Source organism: Hypanus sabinus, chromosome 4, assembly GCF_030144855.1.
Source record: "Hypanus sabinus isolate sHypSab1 chromosome 4, sHypSab1.hap1, whole genome shotgun sequence".
In the NCBI taxonomy this organism is placed as follows: domain Eukaryota; kingdom Metazoa; phylum Chordata; class Chondrichthyes; order Myliobatiformes; family Dasyatidae; genus Hypanus; species Hypanus sabinus.
In genome coordinates this window covers 92,851,937-92,869,458 of record NC_082709.1, presented here as the reverse complement: position 1 = coordinate 92,869,458, position 17,522 = coordinate 92,851,937, and the positions used below count along the sequence as shown (strand labels likewise).

Below are 17,522 nucleotides of genomic sequence, written 5' to 3'. Positions count from 1 at the left end.
TGTGGTGACACTTTTACTGCAGTACTTCCAGCTTAATGGCATCATTCCTATAAAACGGTAACCAAAGGTTTAAGTGCAGCCTGACCAGTGTCTCTTACAGCTTCAGTGTAACATCCCACAAGGAGAAAATGAATATTGCACATTCCTAATGTTGAAATTAAACAGAGATGGCTGGAGCTGTGAAGCAACTGGGGTGGCACAGTAGTGTAGTGATTAGCACACACTTAACAGTCCAGGTGATCCAGGTTCAATTCCTGTTGCTGCCTGCAAGAAGTTTGTATGTTCTCCTCGTGACCACGTGGGTTTCCTCTGTGTGCCCTGGTTTCCTCCCACAGTCCAAAATACCATTAGTAGTTGGTAGGTTAATTTGTCATTGTAAATTGTCGTGTGATTAGATTAGGATTAAGTCGGGGGATTGCTAGGTGGCATGGGTTGGAAGGACTCATTCTGTGCTGTATCTCAATAAATAAAACTGTTCTACTAATTCCACCACTGTACTGCCCTTATGTGACTTGGTATCATTTGCTACCTTTCCCCTGAAGTATCTTGGGATATTTTATCACATTAAAGGACTATATAAATGCAGTTGTTATTTCTAACCTTTGTTAGTTTTACCCCAGCAATGTGTTGCTACAATAGTAATCCTGCAAGATATACATTTATGTAAATAGGATAACAAGAGGAACTGCAGATTCAGATTTTTGCTGTGTGTTTTCAGCTGAGGCATTGCTATAAAGCTATCATCCTGAATTCCTCTAAGTCTGAATCCATCCTAAGGGTATCAAACATCTTGCATCTAAAGAGTGGGGTGTTATTGTAGCATAGTGGTTAGCATAATGCTATTATATCACTAACAACTCAGATTCAGTTCTGCTGCTGTCTGTAAGGAGTTTATTTATTCTCCCTGTGACCCCATGGCTTTCCTCTGGGTGCTCCTTTGGAATGTTCCAAAGAAATTCAGGTTAGTAGGTTAATTGGTCACCTGGATGTAATTGGGCAGCACAGGCTCATGGGCTGGGAGGGCCTGTATTGTGCTGTGTCTCCAAAATAAAAGTAAAAATATAGTACTGGTCATTCATAAAAATCCCAACAAATGATACATAAGACACATTGCAGTGAAGCAATATTTTTGTTTAATACAGTTTATAATAAATTATTGAACACATTTCAATTTCCATGGGAAATTACCATAATGTCTGCAAGATGTGGATTAAAAAAGTGCATTTCCCTCTTTATAATTCACTGAAGTTTATCTTTCTGATTACATTCCAGCTGTCACAGACCCATAACTGACCCTCTCTGTTGGCCAAATGTAGCTGATCCCTGCTCGCAGACTGCTCATACAGTGCTTGTAATGCTGCAGTTCATCGGCCCATGGAACCAGATAATTGTTTTAAGAATGCAGGGAAGAATATGGGAGGAAGGGAGGGATTGTGCGAAGCCAGGGGAAGGGGGCTTGGAGTGGTAACGCAGGTGGCACAGGAGAGGGTGGGGACCATCGTTGGATTCAGCATGCAACAAAGCCTTATTGCAAATCAAGATGAGTGCGTTGCTGGAAGAGACAGTGTATTACACAGAGAGGGTGCTGTAGTTGGTGCTTGTAATGGCATTAATACATCAGAATAATATACACTGGTGTACGCAGCACTCGCTGTTACCTTTACAAAATATAGAATTCTAATTCTCTGCTAAACTTGCAGTAATATTACAAATTCTCTAAAAAAAAAGGTGGTAGATTTGAAAGTGTTTCATCCTCCCCCACCAACACTCCCTTGCCCATACCCATATCCTCATCTACTACAGAGGGATGGTTTCACTTTACATGGTTATCGACCCGATGTACAAAACAGTCTCCTTACCTCCAGAGTCTGGGCTACAGAGAGAGCAGCAATGGTTTGTCAAACAAATGCTGGCAAATGGACCAGCTTCACCTACATTGGGTGAAAACTTGGCTTATTTTAACTGGGCAGATGTGTAGTAATGTCCCAGTGATATAGACTGGGCCATCTGAGAGGTGTGGACATGGGGGTGTGTGTGAATTATGTCTGTATATCCGCATAAGTGCATGGATGTGTGTTTGAATGTATGTCTGTGTTTACGTACACATACGCTTCCGTCCATCACAAGCTAGTCTTTGGCCCAACTAACAACAATAACTGACTGATACTGCTGGACACCAAGGGTATGTATGGCACCAGCCAACATTTTGGCTGCAGCGCCCCAAAATTAGACACACCTCCAGCCAATCTGTTCCGCCACAAACATGTAATTTCACAAAGTGAAACCTTGTCCTGTAAGGCCAGTCTACATAAAAGCAGGACAAACACAACCTGGAAAATCCCTGTGCCATTAATTTACTTTCAGTCATTGGCAGGATGATACCGGGTATCATCCACAGACTATTAAGTAGTTACCAAAGACCTGCTCACCATTGCCCAGTTTGGGTTCCACCAGCTCCAAACTGGTGATTTGGCTCCAAACCCCGTATCACTACTTTGGTCTGCCCGTGGACAAGAGGCAGCACATGAATGTGCGAGGCACCAAGGCACCCTGGTAAAACTAAAGTGAATGAGCATGAAGCTGAGAACACTCCAGTGACTGGAGTCACACATCATGCAAAGGAAGATGATAGATCAAACATCCTAGCCCCAGGACCTGAGTGCAGCTGTTCCTTGGGGATATGCCTTGATCCAACCAACTTCATCAGATGCATCAGTGATGAAAAACAGGGATCTCTGATGATGTGCACTGCTATGGAACAGGTCAAATATAAACGTACTGAGACCTGTTCAGGAACAGTCTGATACTTGGCAAATAACATTTGTACCAGGATTCCCATCTCCATCTAACCACTCCCCTTGACAGTTAATGGGATCATTATTAACCCCATCACTAACCTGGGGGATTACCACAGAACAAAGCTTAACTTGGACCAACCATGTAAATAATGACCGTCCAAAGGCTTAGTGAACAGAGGCAGAAGACTCACCTCTCGACACTCCAAAGCCCTTCCACCATCTACAAGGCACAAGTCAGGAGCGTGATGGAATATTTCCCCATTCACATGGATAGGTGCAAAGCTAACAGCACTTAAGAAGCACAATACCATCCAGTTCATAGTGGACCCTTTAATTGCCACCTAATCCACCATATATTTGCATTATGTACCATCAAGAAAAGCACTAGTTACTTAGTTTACACCAATAGCACCTCCCAAAGCCCACAATCCCTACAATCAAATAGAACAAAGTGATTGAAACAGTAACCAACTACGTTCCCCCCCCCCCCAACATTTTCATTATGTACCCTCTATAAAAGCTCTCAAGTTACTTGCTCAGGATACGCCAATAGCACTCCCAACATCCAGAGTCCCTACAACCAAGTAAAGCAAGGGGATTGAAACAGTAACCAGCTGTTCCCCCTCCATGTAGCAGTTCACCCTGAAGTTAAATAATATTTTAGCATCACTCGATCCAAATCCTGGAAATTCTGACAGCAGTAATGAGGGAGTCAGAGATGATGTTTCAAGAAGGCAGTTGCTAGAGCGTAACAGTGGGGATAGGGCATTAACAACTAAAGAGGGCTATGCCAACGATGCCTAGCCTATGTCTTGTGAGGGAATCATCTGTATTCGTGTATATGCATCTGCATCTGTGTGTATAGGTGCTAGTTGATCTTTGTGTGGGTATAACCATTATATATATTCATAAAATCTGATGGAGCAAATTCAGTGGGTTAAGCAGCATCTGTGGAGGAAGAAATTATCGACATTTCAGTCAAAACCTGCATCAAGACTGAGAGCGGAGTGGGCCACAGCGTGATGTAGATATTTATGTCAGTATTCTAATTAGTGTGATTTATGTAGTTTAAATATTGTATATAGGCCTTTGTTGTGATATTGTCATAAAGTCATAGAATGCTACAGAAACAGGCCTTCAGCCCATCTAGCTTGTGGTGGATTGTTATTCTGCCTAGTCTTATCAACCCACACCTGGACCGTAGCCCTCAGTACCCCAAACATCCATGTTCTTATCCAAACTTCTCTTAAATGTTGCAAACAAAAACATATCCACCACTTCCACTGGCAGCTCGCTCCACACTCACACCATCCTCTGAGTGAAGATGTTCTTCCTCAGCTTCCCCTTTAATATTTCACCTTTCATTGAAAAAACTTTTGTATGTAAATGACTCAGCAGAGAGATGAGACCAGTGGTACAGAGAGGGGGAGAGTTGAAACAAGAGCTCGAGATGTTCACACAAAGTACACTGCAGATGCTGTGGTCAAATCAACACGTACAAAAGCTGGATGAACTCAACTGGTCAGCCCAAAAAGTTGACTGCTCATTTCAATGGATGCTGCCTGACCTGCTGAGTTCATCCAGCTTTTGTATGTATTGAGCTCCAGGTGTTTGGTGGACTGAAGAAGGGTGTAAATTGACAGGCAGATTGTGTCTGGTTAGGGGTGGGCTGGAGTTGAGAGAATGGCAGATGGAGGCAGAGAGAAAGAGAACATTTTATCAAGAGGCAGATCAAGCAAGCAGGGGAGGGTGAAGTCTGAAGACAGCTGATGGAGAGAAATAAGCAGGAACACAAAGGGTTATCAGAGCATGAAACTGAATGTAAGGTAGGAGATAATGATCATCTTCCCTTCCTACTCTGTCCTGGTGCACTTTTGACCTGTAACATCAACAACTTTTTCTCCCAGCAGGTAGAGTTCAGTGGTGGGGGTGATATTAAAACCTAATGGATATTGAAAGTCCAGGATAGAATAGACGCAGAGAGGATGCATAGGAAGCACAGCCTTAGAATAAAGCAATGCCTCTTTTACACAGAGATGAGGAGGAATTTCTTCAGACGGTGGTGAATCTGTGCAATTCATTGTCAATGAGAACTGTGGAGGTCAAGTAATTGGCTGTCTTTAAGGTAGAGATTGATAGGTTCCTGATTGGTAAGGGGGTTAAGGGTTATGGGGAGAAGATGTGAGAATGGGGTTGAGAAAAATAGCCACGATTGACTGAATGGTGGAGCTGACCCAATGTCCTCATTCTGCTCCTATGTCTTATGAGGTTAGTGGTCAGCACTGACCCAATGGGCTTAAGGGCCTGTTTCCTTACTGTTTCTCTTTAAGAATCTTTGTCTACCTTAGTGATGCCCTGATGCTGGCTTCAGACCCAAAACAGCAACAATTTCTCTCCCCCCACAGATGCTGCTCAGCTCACTGAGTTCCTCCAGCAGACTGTTCGTTGTTCCTGATTCCAGCATTAAGTATACAAATCTGTGTTGATGCCTCTGTGTGTGAGTGTAGGTGTGTGGGATTGTGTCTGTGAGTATGTGTTGTTCTTGCCACATTAAGTTACCAGAAGGCTTAGTATTCGGTGTACTTTCTCAGCTTATATGACAGAAGGAGGGGAGTCTTCTCCAATGGGAATCCACCCTACCCAGAGTGGTCATGGACCTGTTGCCTTCATCATATGGAATCAAGCAGGGTGGTGAAGATGACGACAGAGATCAGCAGTGAACTCACGATTTGGAACTCATGCTTGAGGGGCAGACTGGTCTCCACATACCCTAGCTAATTTTGTGTATCTGTGTTGGTTGGGTGAGGGTGAAGGATGTATTTGAGAAGTGCTCCACCTGGTGTCTTGTCAGGGTTGATAACATCGCTCAGCTGTTGTTTTAAAGCTGCTGGCCCTCAGTCCATCCCTCCTTATCACAAAAATGGCAACGGCTTTCTGAGCATCTGATGACCAGAGTTCTTTATGACCGTGCTTGTTGTCGCTAACTGCTGTCCGGACCCTCGTTCAGGAAATACGTGGACATCTCACCCTTGCCTTTGACCTTAACCAGGCCCCGGTACTCCAAGCGATAGCTTTCAGCTGACAGGACTTGGTACATATCTGTAGTCACCTAGAAAAAGCAACAAACCATATACAAGAAGTTATAGGAAGGGTGCACACAGTTCAAAGTAACTTTATGTTCAAAAGGGAATTGAATTTACAGGGGTCTAGGGAAAGGCAGGGGAATGAAGTTTACATTGTTCAAATTCAAGTTCAAGTTTATTGTCATTTCAACCCTACTCATGTATTTCGCCAAACAAAACAATGTTCCTCTGAACCAAGGTGCACAACACAATATATATTAACTCACACACAACACATAAAGTAATATTACCACAAATATATTAACAAATAATAAGATGAATTTATGACACACATTAAATGTAAACACTATAACTCTACTGGCTTCCTTGTGTGCTGGCAGGATGTTCAGGATGTTTAGTTGTCTCACAGCCTGGGGGAAGAATCAGCTTCCCATCTTAACAGCTCTTTGTTCAAAATTGTTCAGAATGTTCAAAGTTCAAATTATGTCTATTATCAAATTATATATATATATATATATTGTAGGTTTCCAAATGCTACCTTGAGATGCATTTTCTTTTAAGCATTTACAGGGAAAAAGAAATAGAATAGAATTTTACAAAAATCTATACACAAAGACTGAAAAACAACCAATTTGCAAAAGTAGGGAAACTGCAAATAAAAATAACACTTAACTGTAAAGAGATCTTGAAAGCAAGTCTGTAGGTTGTAGAATCAGTTCAAATTAGGGGTGAATAGAGGTGTTCACATTGGTTCAGGAGCCTGAAAGTTGTAGTGTAATAATTGTTCCTGAAGCCCTAAGGCTTCTGTACCTCTTGCCTAATGGCAGTAGTGAGAAAGTGGGCACGGCTTAAATGGTGGGCTATGACAGGCTGCTGTTTGATTACAGCTCGCTGTTCAACACAGTCATACTGTTAGTTCTAATCAACAAGCTCCAAAACCTGTACCTGGACCTCTGTACCTTTCTCTGCAACTGGATCCTTCTTCACTGGGAGTTCAGTCTGTGCGGATGGGAAATAGCATCTCCTCTTCACTGACAGCCAACACTGGCATACCTCAAGATTGTATACTTAGCCCACAGCCCAGCTCACTCTACATCCATAACCATGTGGCTAGGAACAACTGAAACACCATCTATAAATTTCCCTATTGTAGCAGTGTGCTACACGCAGCGCTGAAATAACGACACGTAGTTGGTGAGCTGCAGTTGCAAAAGAGGTTTATTCAATCTTCGCGGCCTTGTTTTAAAGCCTTCCTGATCCCGCCCTCCCCGGGTGGGAATGCTGTTGGGGACGCGTATTCACAGTCCCGTCCCACGCGCGGGCTTTTCCCCTTGTTGGTGAAGCAGGCTTGGCGCCCTCTTTGGGATCGGCCTCAATGCCGACGCGCGCCACTTTGTGAGCCGGTTCAAGTGCGCAGGGAAGTGGGTCGCCACATAACCCCCCCCAGAACTGGCGATACACCCTCCAATGTCCTCAGTCTGGGTCAGACTCTGTTTGGGAGGTCTGCCTCTGCGCTGCGGTGCCTGAATCTCGACTGGCTGCGCCAAGTCCACATGGGCTGGTTTGAGTTGGTCCACCGTGAAAACCTCCTCTTTCCTCCCAATGTCCAGCACAAATGTGGACCCATTGTTCCTGATCACCGTAAACGGCCCCTCATAGGGCCGCTGTAGCGGTGCCTGATGCCCGCCCCGTCGTACAAAAATGAACATACAGCTTCGCAGGTCTTTGGGTACGCAGGTTGAGTTCTACCTATGCTGCGAAGTGGGTATGGGGGCCAGGTTACCGAGCCTCTCGCGTAGTCTGCCCAGGACTGCTGTGGTTTCTTCCTCTTTCCCCCTTGGGGCTGGTATGAACATTCCTGGGACGACCAGGGGTGCGCTGTACACCAACTCAGCCGACGAGGTGTGCAGATCCTCTTTGGGCGCCGCGCGGATTCCGAGCAGGACCCAGGGAAGCTCGTCCACCCAGTTAGGCCCTTTGAGGCGGGCCATGAGAGCCGACTTCAGGTGACGGTGGAAACGCTCCACTAGTCCGTTCGACTGTGGGTGGTAGGCAGTTGTGTGGTGCAGCTGTGTCCCCAAAAGGCTGGCCATAGCTGACCACAGGCTGGAGGTGAACTGGGTGCCTCTGTCGGAGGTAATGTGGGCCGGTACACCAAAGCGAGATACCCAGGTGGCGATCAGTGCTTGGGTGCAAGATTTGGAGGTGGTGACAGTGAGCGGGATCGCCTCTGGCCATCTTGTGAACTGGTCTACGATAGTCAGGAGGTGCCACACTCCTCGCGACACTGGCAGGGGGCCCACAATATTCACATGAATGTGGTCAAAACGCCGGTAGGTGGGGTGGAACTGCTGCGGCAGGGCTTTGGTGTGCTGCTGCACCTTGGCTGTTTGGCAGTGCATGCACGTTTTGGCCCATTCACTGACCTGCTTGCAGAGTCCGTGCCAAACAAACCTGTTGGCTACTATCCGGACGGTTGTCCTGATGGAGGGGTGCGCTAAGTTGTGAATGGAGTTGAAAACGCGCCGTCGCCAGGCTGCCGGGACGACGGGACGGGGTTGGCAGGTGGTGATGTCACAGAGTAGGATCTTCTCACCTGGGCCTACGGGGAGGTCCTCTGCCAGTGCTTCATAGTCTACCCCCTGGGACAGGGCTTGGATGTTAGGGCAGGAGAGGGCGTCTTCCACGACATTGTCCTTTCCCGAGACATGCTGGACATCCGTCGTGTATTCAGAGATGTAGGACAGATGTCGCTGCTGGCGGGACGACCAGGGGTCGGATGCTTTCGTGAACGCAAAGTTAAGAGGTTTGTGGTCCGTGAATGCAGTGAAGGGCCTACCTTCTAAGAAGTACCTGAAATGCCGGATTGCCAGGTATAGCACCAACAGTTCCTGGTTGAAAGTACTGTATTTGAGCTCGGGTGGTAGTAGGTGTTTGCTGAAAAATGCCAGGGGTTGCCAGCAACCCTTGATGAGTTGTTCCAGCATTCCACCGACTGCCGTGTTAGATGCGTCCACTGTGAGGGTGGTAGGGACTTCTGTTCTGGGGTGCACTAGCATCGCGGTGTTTGCCAAGGCTTCTTTTGTTTTAATGAAAGCGGCGGCGGACTCCTCATCCCAGGTAATGTACTTGCCCTTACCCGACATCAGGGTGAAAAGGGGGTGCATGATTCGGGCAGCTGAAGGGAGGAAGTGGTGGTAGAAATTTAACATACCCACGAATTCCTGAAGGCCTTTGATTGTGTTGGGGGGGGGGGGAATGGCGGACCGCATCTACCTTGGCGGGCAGAGGGGTTGCCCCGTCTTTAGTAATCCTGTGGCCCAGGAAGTCGATGGTGTCGAGCCCGAACTGGCATTTGGCTAGGTTGATTGTCAGGCCGTATTCACTCAGTTGGGCGTAGAGTTGACGGAGGTGGGACAGATGCTCCTGACGACTGCTGCTGGCTATGTGGATGTCATCCAATAGATGAAAGTGAAGTCCAGGTCATGTCCCGTTGCGTCCATTAACCGCTGGAACGTCTGTGCGGCATTCTTTAGGCCAAACAGCATGCGGAGGAACTCAAAAAGGCCGAACGGGGTGATGAGTGCCGTTTTGGGGACGTCGTCCGGATGCATCGGGATTTGATGGTATCCCTGGATGAGGTCTACCTTGGAGAAGATCCGTGCGCCGTGCAGGTTTGCTGCACAGTCCTGAATGTGCGGCACAGGGTAGCGGTCCGGTGTTGTAGTCTCATTCAGCCTGCGGTAGTCGCTGCATGATCTCCAGCCCCCTGTTGCTTTGGGCACCATGTGCAGGGGGGAGGCCCATGGGCTGTTGGACCGCCGTATGATCCCCAATTCCTCCATCCTCTTGAACTCCTCCTTCGCCAGTCGGAGCTTGTCCAGGGGAAGCCTTCGAGCACGGGCGTGGAGGGGTGGTCCTTGTGTCGGGATGTGGTGCTGTACGCCGTGTCTGGGCATGGCTGCTGTGAACTGCGGTGCCAGAACCGATGGGAAATCCGCCAGGACTCTGGTGAAGTCGTTGTCGGACAGCGTGATGGAGTCTAGGTGTGGGGCTGGCAACTGGGCTTCACCCAGGGAGAACATTTGAAAGGTCTCGGCGTGGACCAGTCTCTTCCTGGGCAGGTCGACCAGTAGGACCTACTGTGAGCCCGCAAAAAATCCGCTCCCAGGAGCGGCTGGGCTACGGCGGCCAGTGTGAAGTCCCACCTGAACCGGCTGGAGCCGAACTGTAGCCGCACCGTACGGGTGCCGTAGGTCCTTACTGTGCTGCCATTCGCGGCCCTCAGGGTGGGACCCGATTCTCTGTTGCGGGTGTCGTAACTCATTGGAGGTAAGATGCTGATCTTGGCTCCGGTGTCGACCAAAAAGCGGCGTCCCGACTGCTTGTCCCAGACATACAGGAGGCTATCCCAATGGCCGGCCAGCCGCCGCCATCAGCAGCGGCTGGCCCTGGCATTTCCCGGGAACTTGCAGGACGGGCTTCTGTGCCCCACTGCTGGTGGTAGAAGCACCATTGTTCGTTGGTCTCCTCACCCCTGCTGCTGGGGTTAGCGGGCTCTGCGGCTGGGCATGGTCTGGTTTGCTGCTGGGAGCGTGGCCTGGTGACCTGTGCAACGGACAGATGTTCAGCCCACTCTCCTTCTTGGCTTTCCACAGCAAATCCGCCCGGGCTGCCACCTTCCAGGGGGTTGCGGAAATCCGCGTCGGACAGCAGCAGGTGTATGTCCTTGGGCACCTGCTCCAGGAATGCCTGGTCAAACATGAGGCAGGGCTTGTGACCTCCTGCCAGGGACAGCATCTCGTTCATCAAAGCCGACGGTGGCCTGTCCCCCAAACCATCCAGGTGAAGTAAGCGGGCGGCTCACTCACGCAGCGAGAGTCCGAAAGGTCTTATGAGCAAGGCTGTATATTTGCCGTCCTCTGGGGGGGACTGTATGAACTCCTCAACCTAGGCGGCTGTCTCCTGGTCGAGGGAGCTCACCACGTAGTAGTAACGTGTGGCATCCAGGGTTATCTGCCGAATGTGGAATTGGGCTTCTACTTGCTGGAACCATAGGTGAGGTTGTAGCGTCCAGAAGCTTGGCAGTTTTAACGAAACTGCATGAACAGATGCGGCGTCATTCATCTCCGGTCCAAATATCGTTTGGGCCATCGGGGTCACCAATTGTAGCAGTGTGCTACACGCAGCGCTGCAATAACGACACGGAGTCGGTGAGCTGCAGTTGCAAAAGAGGTTTATTCAAACTTCGCGGACTCGCTTTAAAGCCTTCCTGATCCCGCCCTCCCTGGGCAGGAATGCTGTAGAGTATTCACAGTCCCATCCTGCGTGTGGGCTTTTCCCCTTGCTGGTGAAGCAGGCTTGGCGCCCTCTTTGGGACCGGCCTCAATGCCGGCGCGCCACTTTGTGAGCCGCTTCGAGTGCGCTGGAAAGTGGGTCACCACACTATGACATAATTATTATTGGCTGAATTTCCGATAGTGATGAGGAGGCATACAGAATTAAGAGAGATCGAGTGGTGTTGCAGCAAAAGCCTTGCACTCAACGTCAGACCATATAACCATATAACAATTACAGCATGGAAACAGGCCATCTCGGCCCTTCTAGTCCGTGCCGAACACTTACTCTCACCTAGTCCCACAGCCCATAACCCTCCATTCCTTTCCTGTCCATATACCTATCCAATTTTACTTTAAATGACAATACCGAACCTGCCTCTACCACTTCTACTGTAAGCTTGTTCCACACAGCTACCACTCTGAGTAAAGAAATTCCCCCTCATGTTACCCTTAAACTTTTGCCCCCTAACTCTCAACTCACGTCCTCTTGTTTGAATCTCACCTATTCTCAATGGAAAAAACCTATCCACGTCAACTCTATATATCCCCCTCATAATTTTAAATACCTCTATCAAGTCTCCCCTCAATCTCCTACGCTCCAAAGAATAAAGACATAACTTGTTCAATCTTTCCCTCTAACTTAGGTGCTGAAACCCAGGTAACATTCTAGTAAATCTTCTCTGTACTCTATTTTGTTGACACCTTTCCTATAATTCGGTGACCAGAACTGTACACAATACTCCAAATTCGGCCTTACGAATGCCTTGTAGAATTTTAACATTACATCCCAACTCCTATACTCAATGCTCTGATTTATAAAGGCCAGTACACCAAAAGCTTTCTTCACCACCTTATCCACATGAGATTCCACCTTCAGGGAACTATGCACCATTATTCCTAGGTCACTCTGTTCTACTGCATTCTTCAATGCCCTACCATTTACCATGTATGTTCTATTTGGATTATTCCTACCAAAATGTAGCACCTCACACTTACCAGCATTAAACTCCATCTGCCATCGTTCAGCCCACTCTTCTAATTGGCCTAAATCTCTCTGCAAACTTTGAAAACCTACTTCATTATCCACAATGCCATCTATCTTAGTTTCATCTGCATACTTACTAATCCAATTTACCACCCCATCATCCAGGTCATTAATGTATATGACAAACAACACTGGACCCAGTACAGATCCCTGAGGCACACCACTCGTCACCGGCCTCCAACCTGACAAACAGTTATCCACCACTACTCTCTGGCACCTCCCATCCAGCCACTGTTGAATCCATTTTACCACTTCAATATTAATACCTAACGATTGAACCTTCCTAACTAACCTTCCGTGTGGAACCTTGTCAAAGGCCTTACTGAAGTCCATATAGACGACATCCACTGCTTTACCCTTGTCAACTTTCCTAGTAACCTCTTCAAAAAATTCAATAAGATTTGTCAAACATGACCTTCCTCACACAAATCCATGTTGACTGTTCCTAATCAGACCCTGTCTATCCAGATAATTATAGATACCATCTCTAAGAATACTTTCCATTAATTTACCCACCACTGACGTCAAACTGACAGGCCTATAATTGTTATGTTTACTCTTAGAACCCTTTTTAAACAATGGAACCACATGAGCAATACGCCAATCCTCTGGCACCATCCCCATTTCTAATGACATTTGAAATATTTCTGTCAGAGCCCCTGCTATTTCTACATTTATCCACTTTTACAGCACCAGTACTTCCTTCTCTTTAATAGTCATAGTTTCCATAACTTCCCTACTTGTTTCCCTTACCTTACACAATTCAATATCCTTCTCCTTAGTGAATACTGAAGAAAAGAAATTGTTCAAAATCTCCCCCATCTCTTTCGGCTCTACACATAGCTGTCCACTCTGATTCTCTAAGGGACCAATTTTATCCCTCACTATCCATTTGCTATTAATATAACTGTAGAAACCCTTTGGATTTATTTTCACCTTACTTGCCAAAGCAACCTCGTATCTTCTTTTAGCTTTTCTGGTTTCTTTTTACCTCATTTACTCCATGCTGCCTATATTTATTGTAGATATCTCTCTTTTTCCCAATCAAGTTTCCAATATCCCTTGAAAACAATAGTTCTCTCAAACTTTTAACCTTTCTTTCAACCTAACAGGAACATAAAGATTTTGTACACTCAAAATTTCAACTTTAAATAACCGCCATTTCTCTATTACATCCTTCCCATAAAACAAATTGTCCCAGTCCATTCCTTCTAAATCCTTTTGCATCTCCTCAAAGTTAGCCTTTCTCCAATCAAAAATCTCAACCCTGGGTCCAGTCCTATCCTTCTCCATAATTATATTGAAACTAATGGCATTGTGATCACTGCTCCCCAACACATACCTCTGTCACCTGACCTATTTCATTCCCTAACAGAAGATCCAACACTGCCCCTTCTCTAGTTGGTACCTCTATGCATTGTTGCAAAAAACTATCCTGCACACATTTTACAAACCCCAAACCATCCATGCCTTTTACAGTATGGGCTTCCCAGTCTATGTGTGGAAAATTAAAATCTCCCACAATCACAACCCTGTGCTTACTACAAATATTTGCTATCTCCTTGCAAATTTGCTTCTCCAATTCTCGCTCCCCATTAGGTGGTCTGTATTACACCCCTATAAGTGTTACTACACTTTTCCCATTCCTCAATTCCACCCAAATAGTATCCCTAGACAAGCCCTCTAATCTATCCTGCCAGAGCACCGCTGTAATATTTTCTCTGACAATAGTTTCACCTCCCCCTCTTGTCCCTCCGATTCTATCACACCTGAAGCAACGAAATCCAGGAATATTTAGTTGCCAATCACACCCCTCCTACAACCATTTTTCACTAATAGCTACAACATCATATTTCCAGGTATCAATCCATGCTCTAAGCTCATCCACCTTTCTTACAATGCTCCTAGCATTAAAATAAATGCATTTAAGAAATTCTCCACCTCTTCCTCTCTGTTTATCTCTAACAGTACAAAGACTTTACTGACTTCTTTTTCTTCCTTCTCCCATACATCTGTTCCTACACTCTGGTTCCCCTCCCCCCTCGTATCTAGTTTAAATCCACTGCAGCCTCTCTAGCAAATCTACCTGCAAGAATATTTGTCTCTCTCCAGTTCAGATGTAAACCATCCCGCCGGAACAGGTCCCACCTTCCCTGGAAAACTGCCCAATTATCTACAAATCTGAAGCCCTCCCTACTGCACCATGTCTTCAGCCACGTGTTGATCTGCATTATCTTACTATTTCTAAACCCACCTGCACGTGGCACTGGTAGCAATCCTGAGATTGCTGTACTGGAGGTCCTGTCCTTTAACTTTGCACCTAGCTCCCTTTCAGGACCTCCTTACTCTTCCTACCCACATCATTGGTCCCTACATGGACCACGACATCCGGCTGTTCACCCTCCCTCTTGAGAATACTGAGAACTCGATCCGAGATATCGTGGACCCTGGCACCAGGGAGGCAACAGACCATCCAGGATTCTCGCTCTCTTCCACAGAACTGCCTCTCTGTCCCCCTAACTATCGAATCCCCTATCACTACTGCTCTCCTCTTTTCCCTCTTTCCCTTCTGAGCTGAGGGTCCAGTCTCGGTGCCAGAGACGCAACCACTGCAACTTGTCCCTGGTAGGTTGCTCCCACCAACAGTATCCAAAACGGTACACTTATTGTTGATGGGAATGGCCACGGGGTGCTCTGCTCATTCTGTCTATTCCCCTTCCCTCTCCTGACAGTCTCCCATCTACCCATCTCCTGACTCCTGGGGGTGACTATCTCCCTGAAACTCCAGCCTATTTCTGCTTCTGCCTCCCGAATGATCCGAAGTTCATCCAGCTCCAGTTCCAGTTCCCTAACGTGGTTTGTCAGGAGCTGCAGCTGGATGCACCTTTTACAGGTGTAGTCATCAGGGACAACCAGTGTTCGCCCTGACTTCCCACATACTGCAAACGGAGCACTCTACTGCCCAAACTGCTGCCTCCATTACCTACTCCTGCTAATTAAAATAAAGGAGCTTACCGGGCCTTACCTCACCTGGAGTGAAGCTCGTACTCAGCCTCTGCTCGCTATTTAAATTCTCCTGCTGCCTCATCGGCTGACTTTGACATGCTTGTGCAGTTGTGTCCCGTTCAAACCTCGCCTCTGCTTGTTCTCGCCGAAGCCGACCCACTCTGCCTCAGTCCACTACGATGATGGTCTTTCTTTTTAAACCTCTGGCGCACTACGTCACACGCCTGCGCAGTCTAGCCTCTTTGCTGCAATCAGTTAAAAAAAAAAGCTTCTCTCCGAGCTTCTTTGACCTCTTCCCTCTCCACCTCTTGCTGCGATTTAAATAACCTTTGAAAAATTCTTCTCCCTTTTTAAACCTTTGGCGCACTACGTCACGTGCCTGCGCAGTCTAGCCTCTTTGCTGCAATCAGTTAAAAAAAACAGCTTCTCTCCAAGCTTCTTTGACCTCTTCCCTCTCCACCTCTTGCTGAGATTTAAATGTGAATTAAGACCTAGGAATTCATTGGAGAGTATGGAAGGGGAAGTTTAGAGAAGACAAGGGATCAGCAGTGGGAAGGGTGAGCAGTTTCAAGTTCCTGGGTGTCAACATCGCTAAAGATCTATCCTGGGCCCAACATACTGATACAATTACGAAGGCATGACAGTAGCTACATTTCATTAGGAGTTTGAGGAGAATTAGTATGTTACCTCATGACACTCACAAATTTCCACACATGTACCGTGGAGAGCATTAAAACTGGTTGTATTACCATCTGGTATTGAGGGACCACTGCACACAATCGGAAGAAGCTACAGAAAATTGTAAAAGCTCCATCATAGGGACTAGCCTCCTTCAAAAGGCGATGCCTCAGCAAGGTGGCATCTATCATTACGGACACCTATCACTCAAGACATGCACTGTTCTCATTGCTAACATTAAGGAGGTGGTACAGGAGCCTGAAGAAACACACTCAACATTTTAAGAACAGCTTCTTCCCTTCTGTCATCAGATTTCTGAAAGGACAGTGAACCCATGAACACTACCTCAGTTTTCTCCCCTTCTCTTTTTGCACTACCCATATTCAATTTAATTTTGTATATATGTGTGTATGTGAGAGAAAGAAGAGAATATACACACATACACATATATCTATATCTAATTGCATTATATAGATTTATTATTATGTATTTCAATGTACTGCAATGTTCTACAACATATGCCACTAATATTAAGCCTGATTCTGATTCTGATGATGGATGCTGCTTTCCTGTGACAGCGCTCCATGTAAATGTACTCATTGCTGGGGAGGGATTTGTCTGTGATTGACTGAGCTGTATCCACCATTTGCTATAGACATTTCTGTTCCTGGCACAGCCTAGTAGTTCTACAGAATTATAGAAAAGCACAGCCACAGAAATAAAACCAAATTCCTATTAATTTACCGTATGAATCTTATTTTTGCAAAGTACTATGCTGCTGCTGCAAACAGTTCATTTTCGTGGCATGAGTATGTATGATAATAACCTTGGACTGGAATCTATTGATCCATGACAACCATGAGGCCTGTCTACACTACATGATATAACATATAACTTTCCATATAACAATTACAGCACGGAAACAGGCCATCTCGGCACTTCTAGTCCGTGCCGAATACTCACTCTCACCTAGTCCCACTTACCTACACACAGCCCATAACCCCCCCATTCCTTTCCTGTCCATATATCTATCCAATTTTTTTTTAATGACAAAATCGAACCTGCCTCTACCACTTCTACTGGAAGCTTGTTCCACACAGCTACCACTCTCTGAGTAAAGAAGTTCCCAGTCGTGTTGGTCCTACACTCCTCTCTGTCTTTCCAATCAAAACCAAACAGCTTTCAAATACTAACTGTATTTTCCTCCACTCTCCTCTGGCAGTTCATCTCAGATATTCACTAACCTCGGTGCGAGAAACTTACCCCTCAGGTTTCCTTTAGATTTCTCCTTGTACCCTCTAGTTCTGAGCTCCCCTGCCCTGGGAAAAAGATTTTATCTATTCTGTCTATGCTCTGCATAATTTTATGAACATCTATAAGCTTCCCCTTAGCCTCCTACTTCCAGTGAGAATAGACCAAGTCCAATCTCTCCTCATTGGTAAAGTGCTGTGTTCGAGGCGAAGTGCTGGTGACTATTTTAGAAACATAGAAAACTTACAGGTCAACACAGGCCTTTCGACCCACAAAGCTGTGCCAAATATGTCCTTAGCTTAGAAATTACCTAGGGTTACCC

The 17,522-nt window shown here is 46.4% G+C and overlaps 1 protein-coding gene across 3 annotated transcripts in view; it reads right to left on the bottom strand.

The window, feature by feature from the left end:
• Positions 1–1,110: 1,110 nt before the first annotated feature.
• Positions 1,111–17,522, bottom strand: part of adcy5 (adenylate cyclase 5) — a 469,096-nt gene continuing 452,684 nt past the window's right edge. For all 3 annotated transcript variants that reach the window (XM_059967665.1, XM_059967666.1, XM_059967667.1), the window contains one exon: positions 1,111–5,907. In XM_059967665.1, coding sequence (XP_059823648.1) covers positions 5,779–5,907 — 129 coding nt within the window. In that variant the 3' untranslated portion in view covers positions 1,111–5,778. The remainder of the gene's footprint in view (positions 5,908–17,522) is intronic.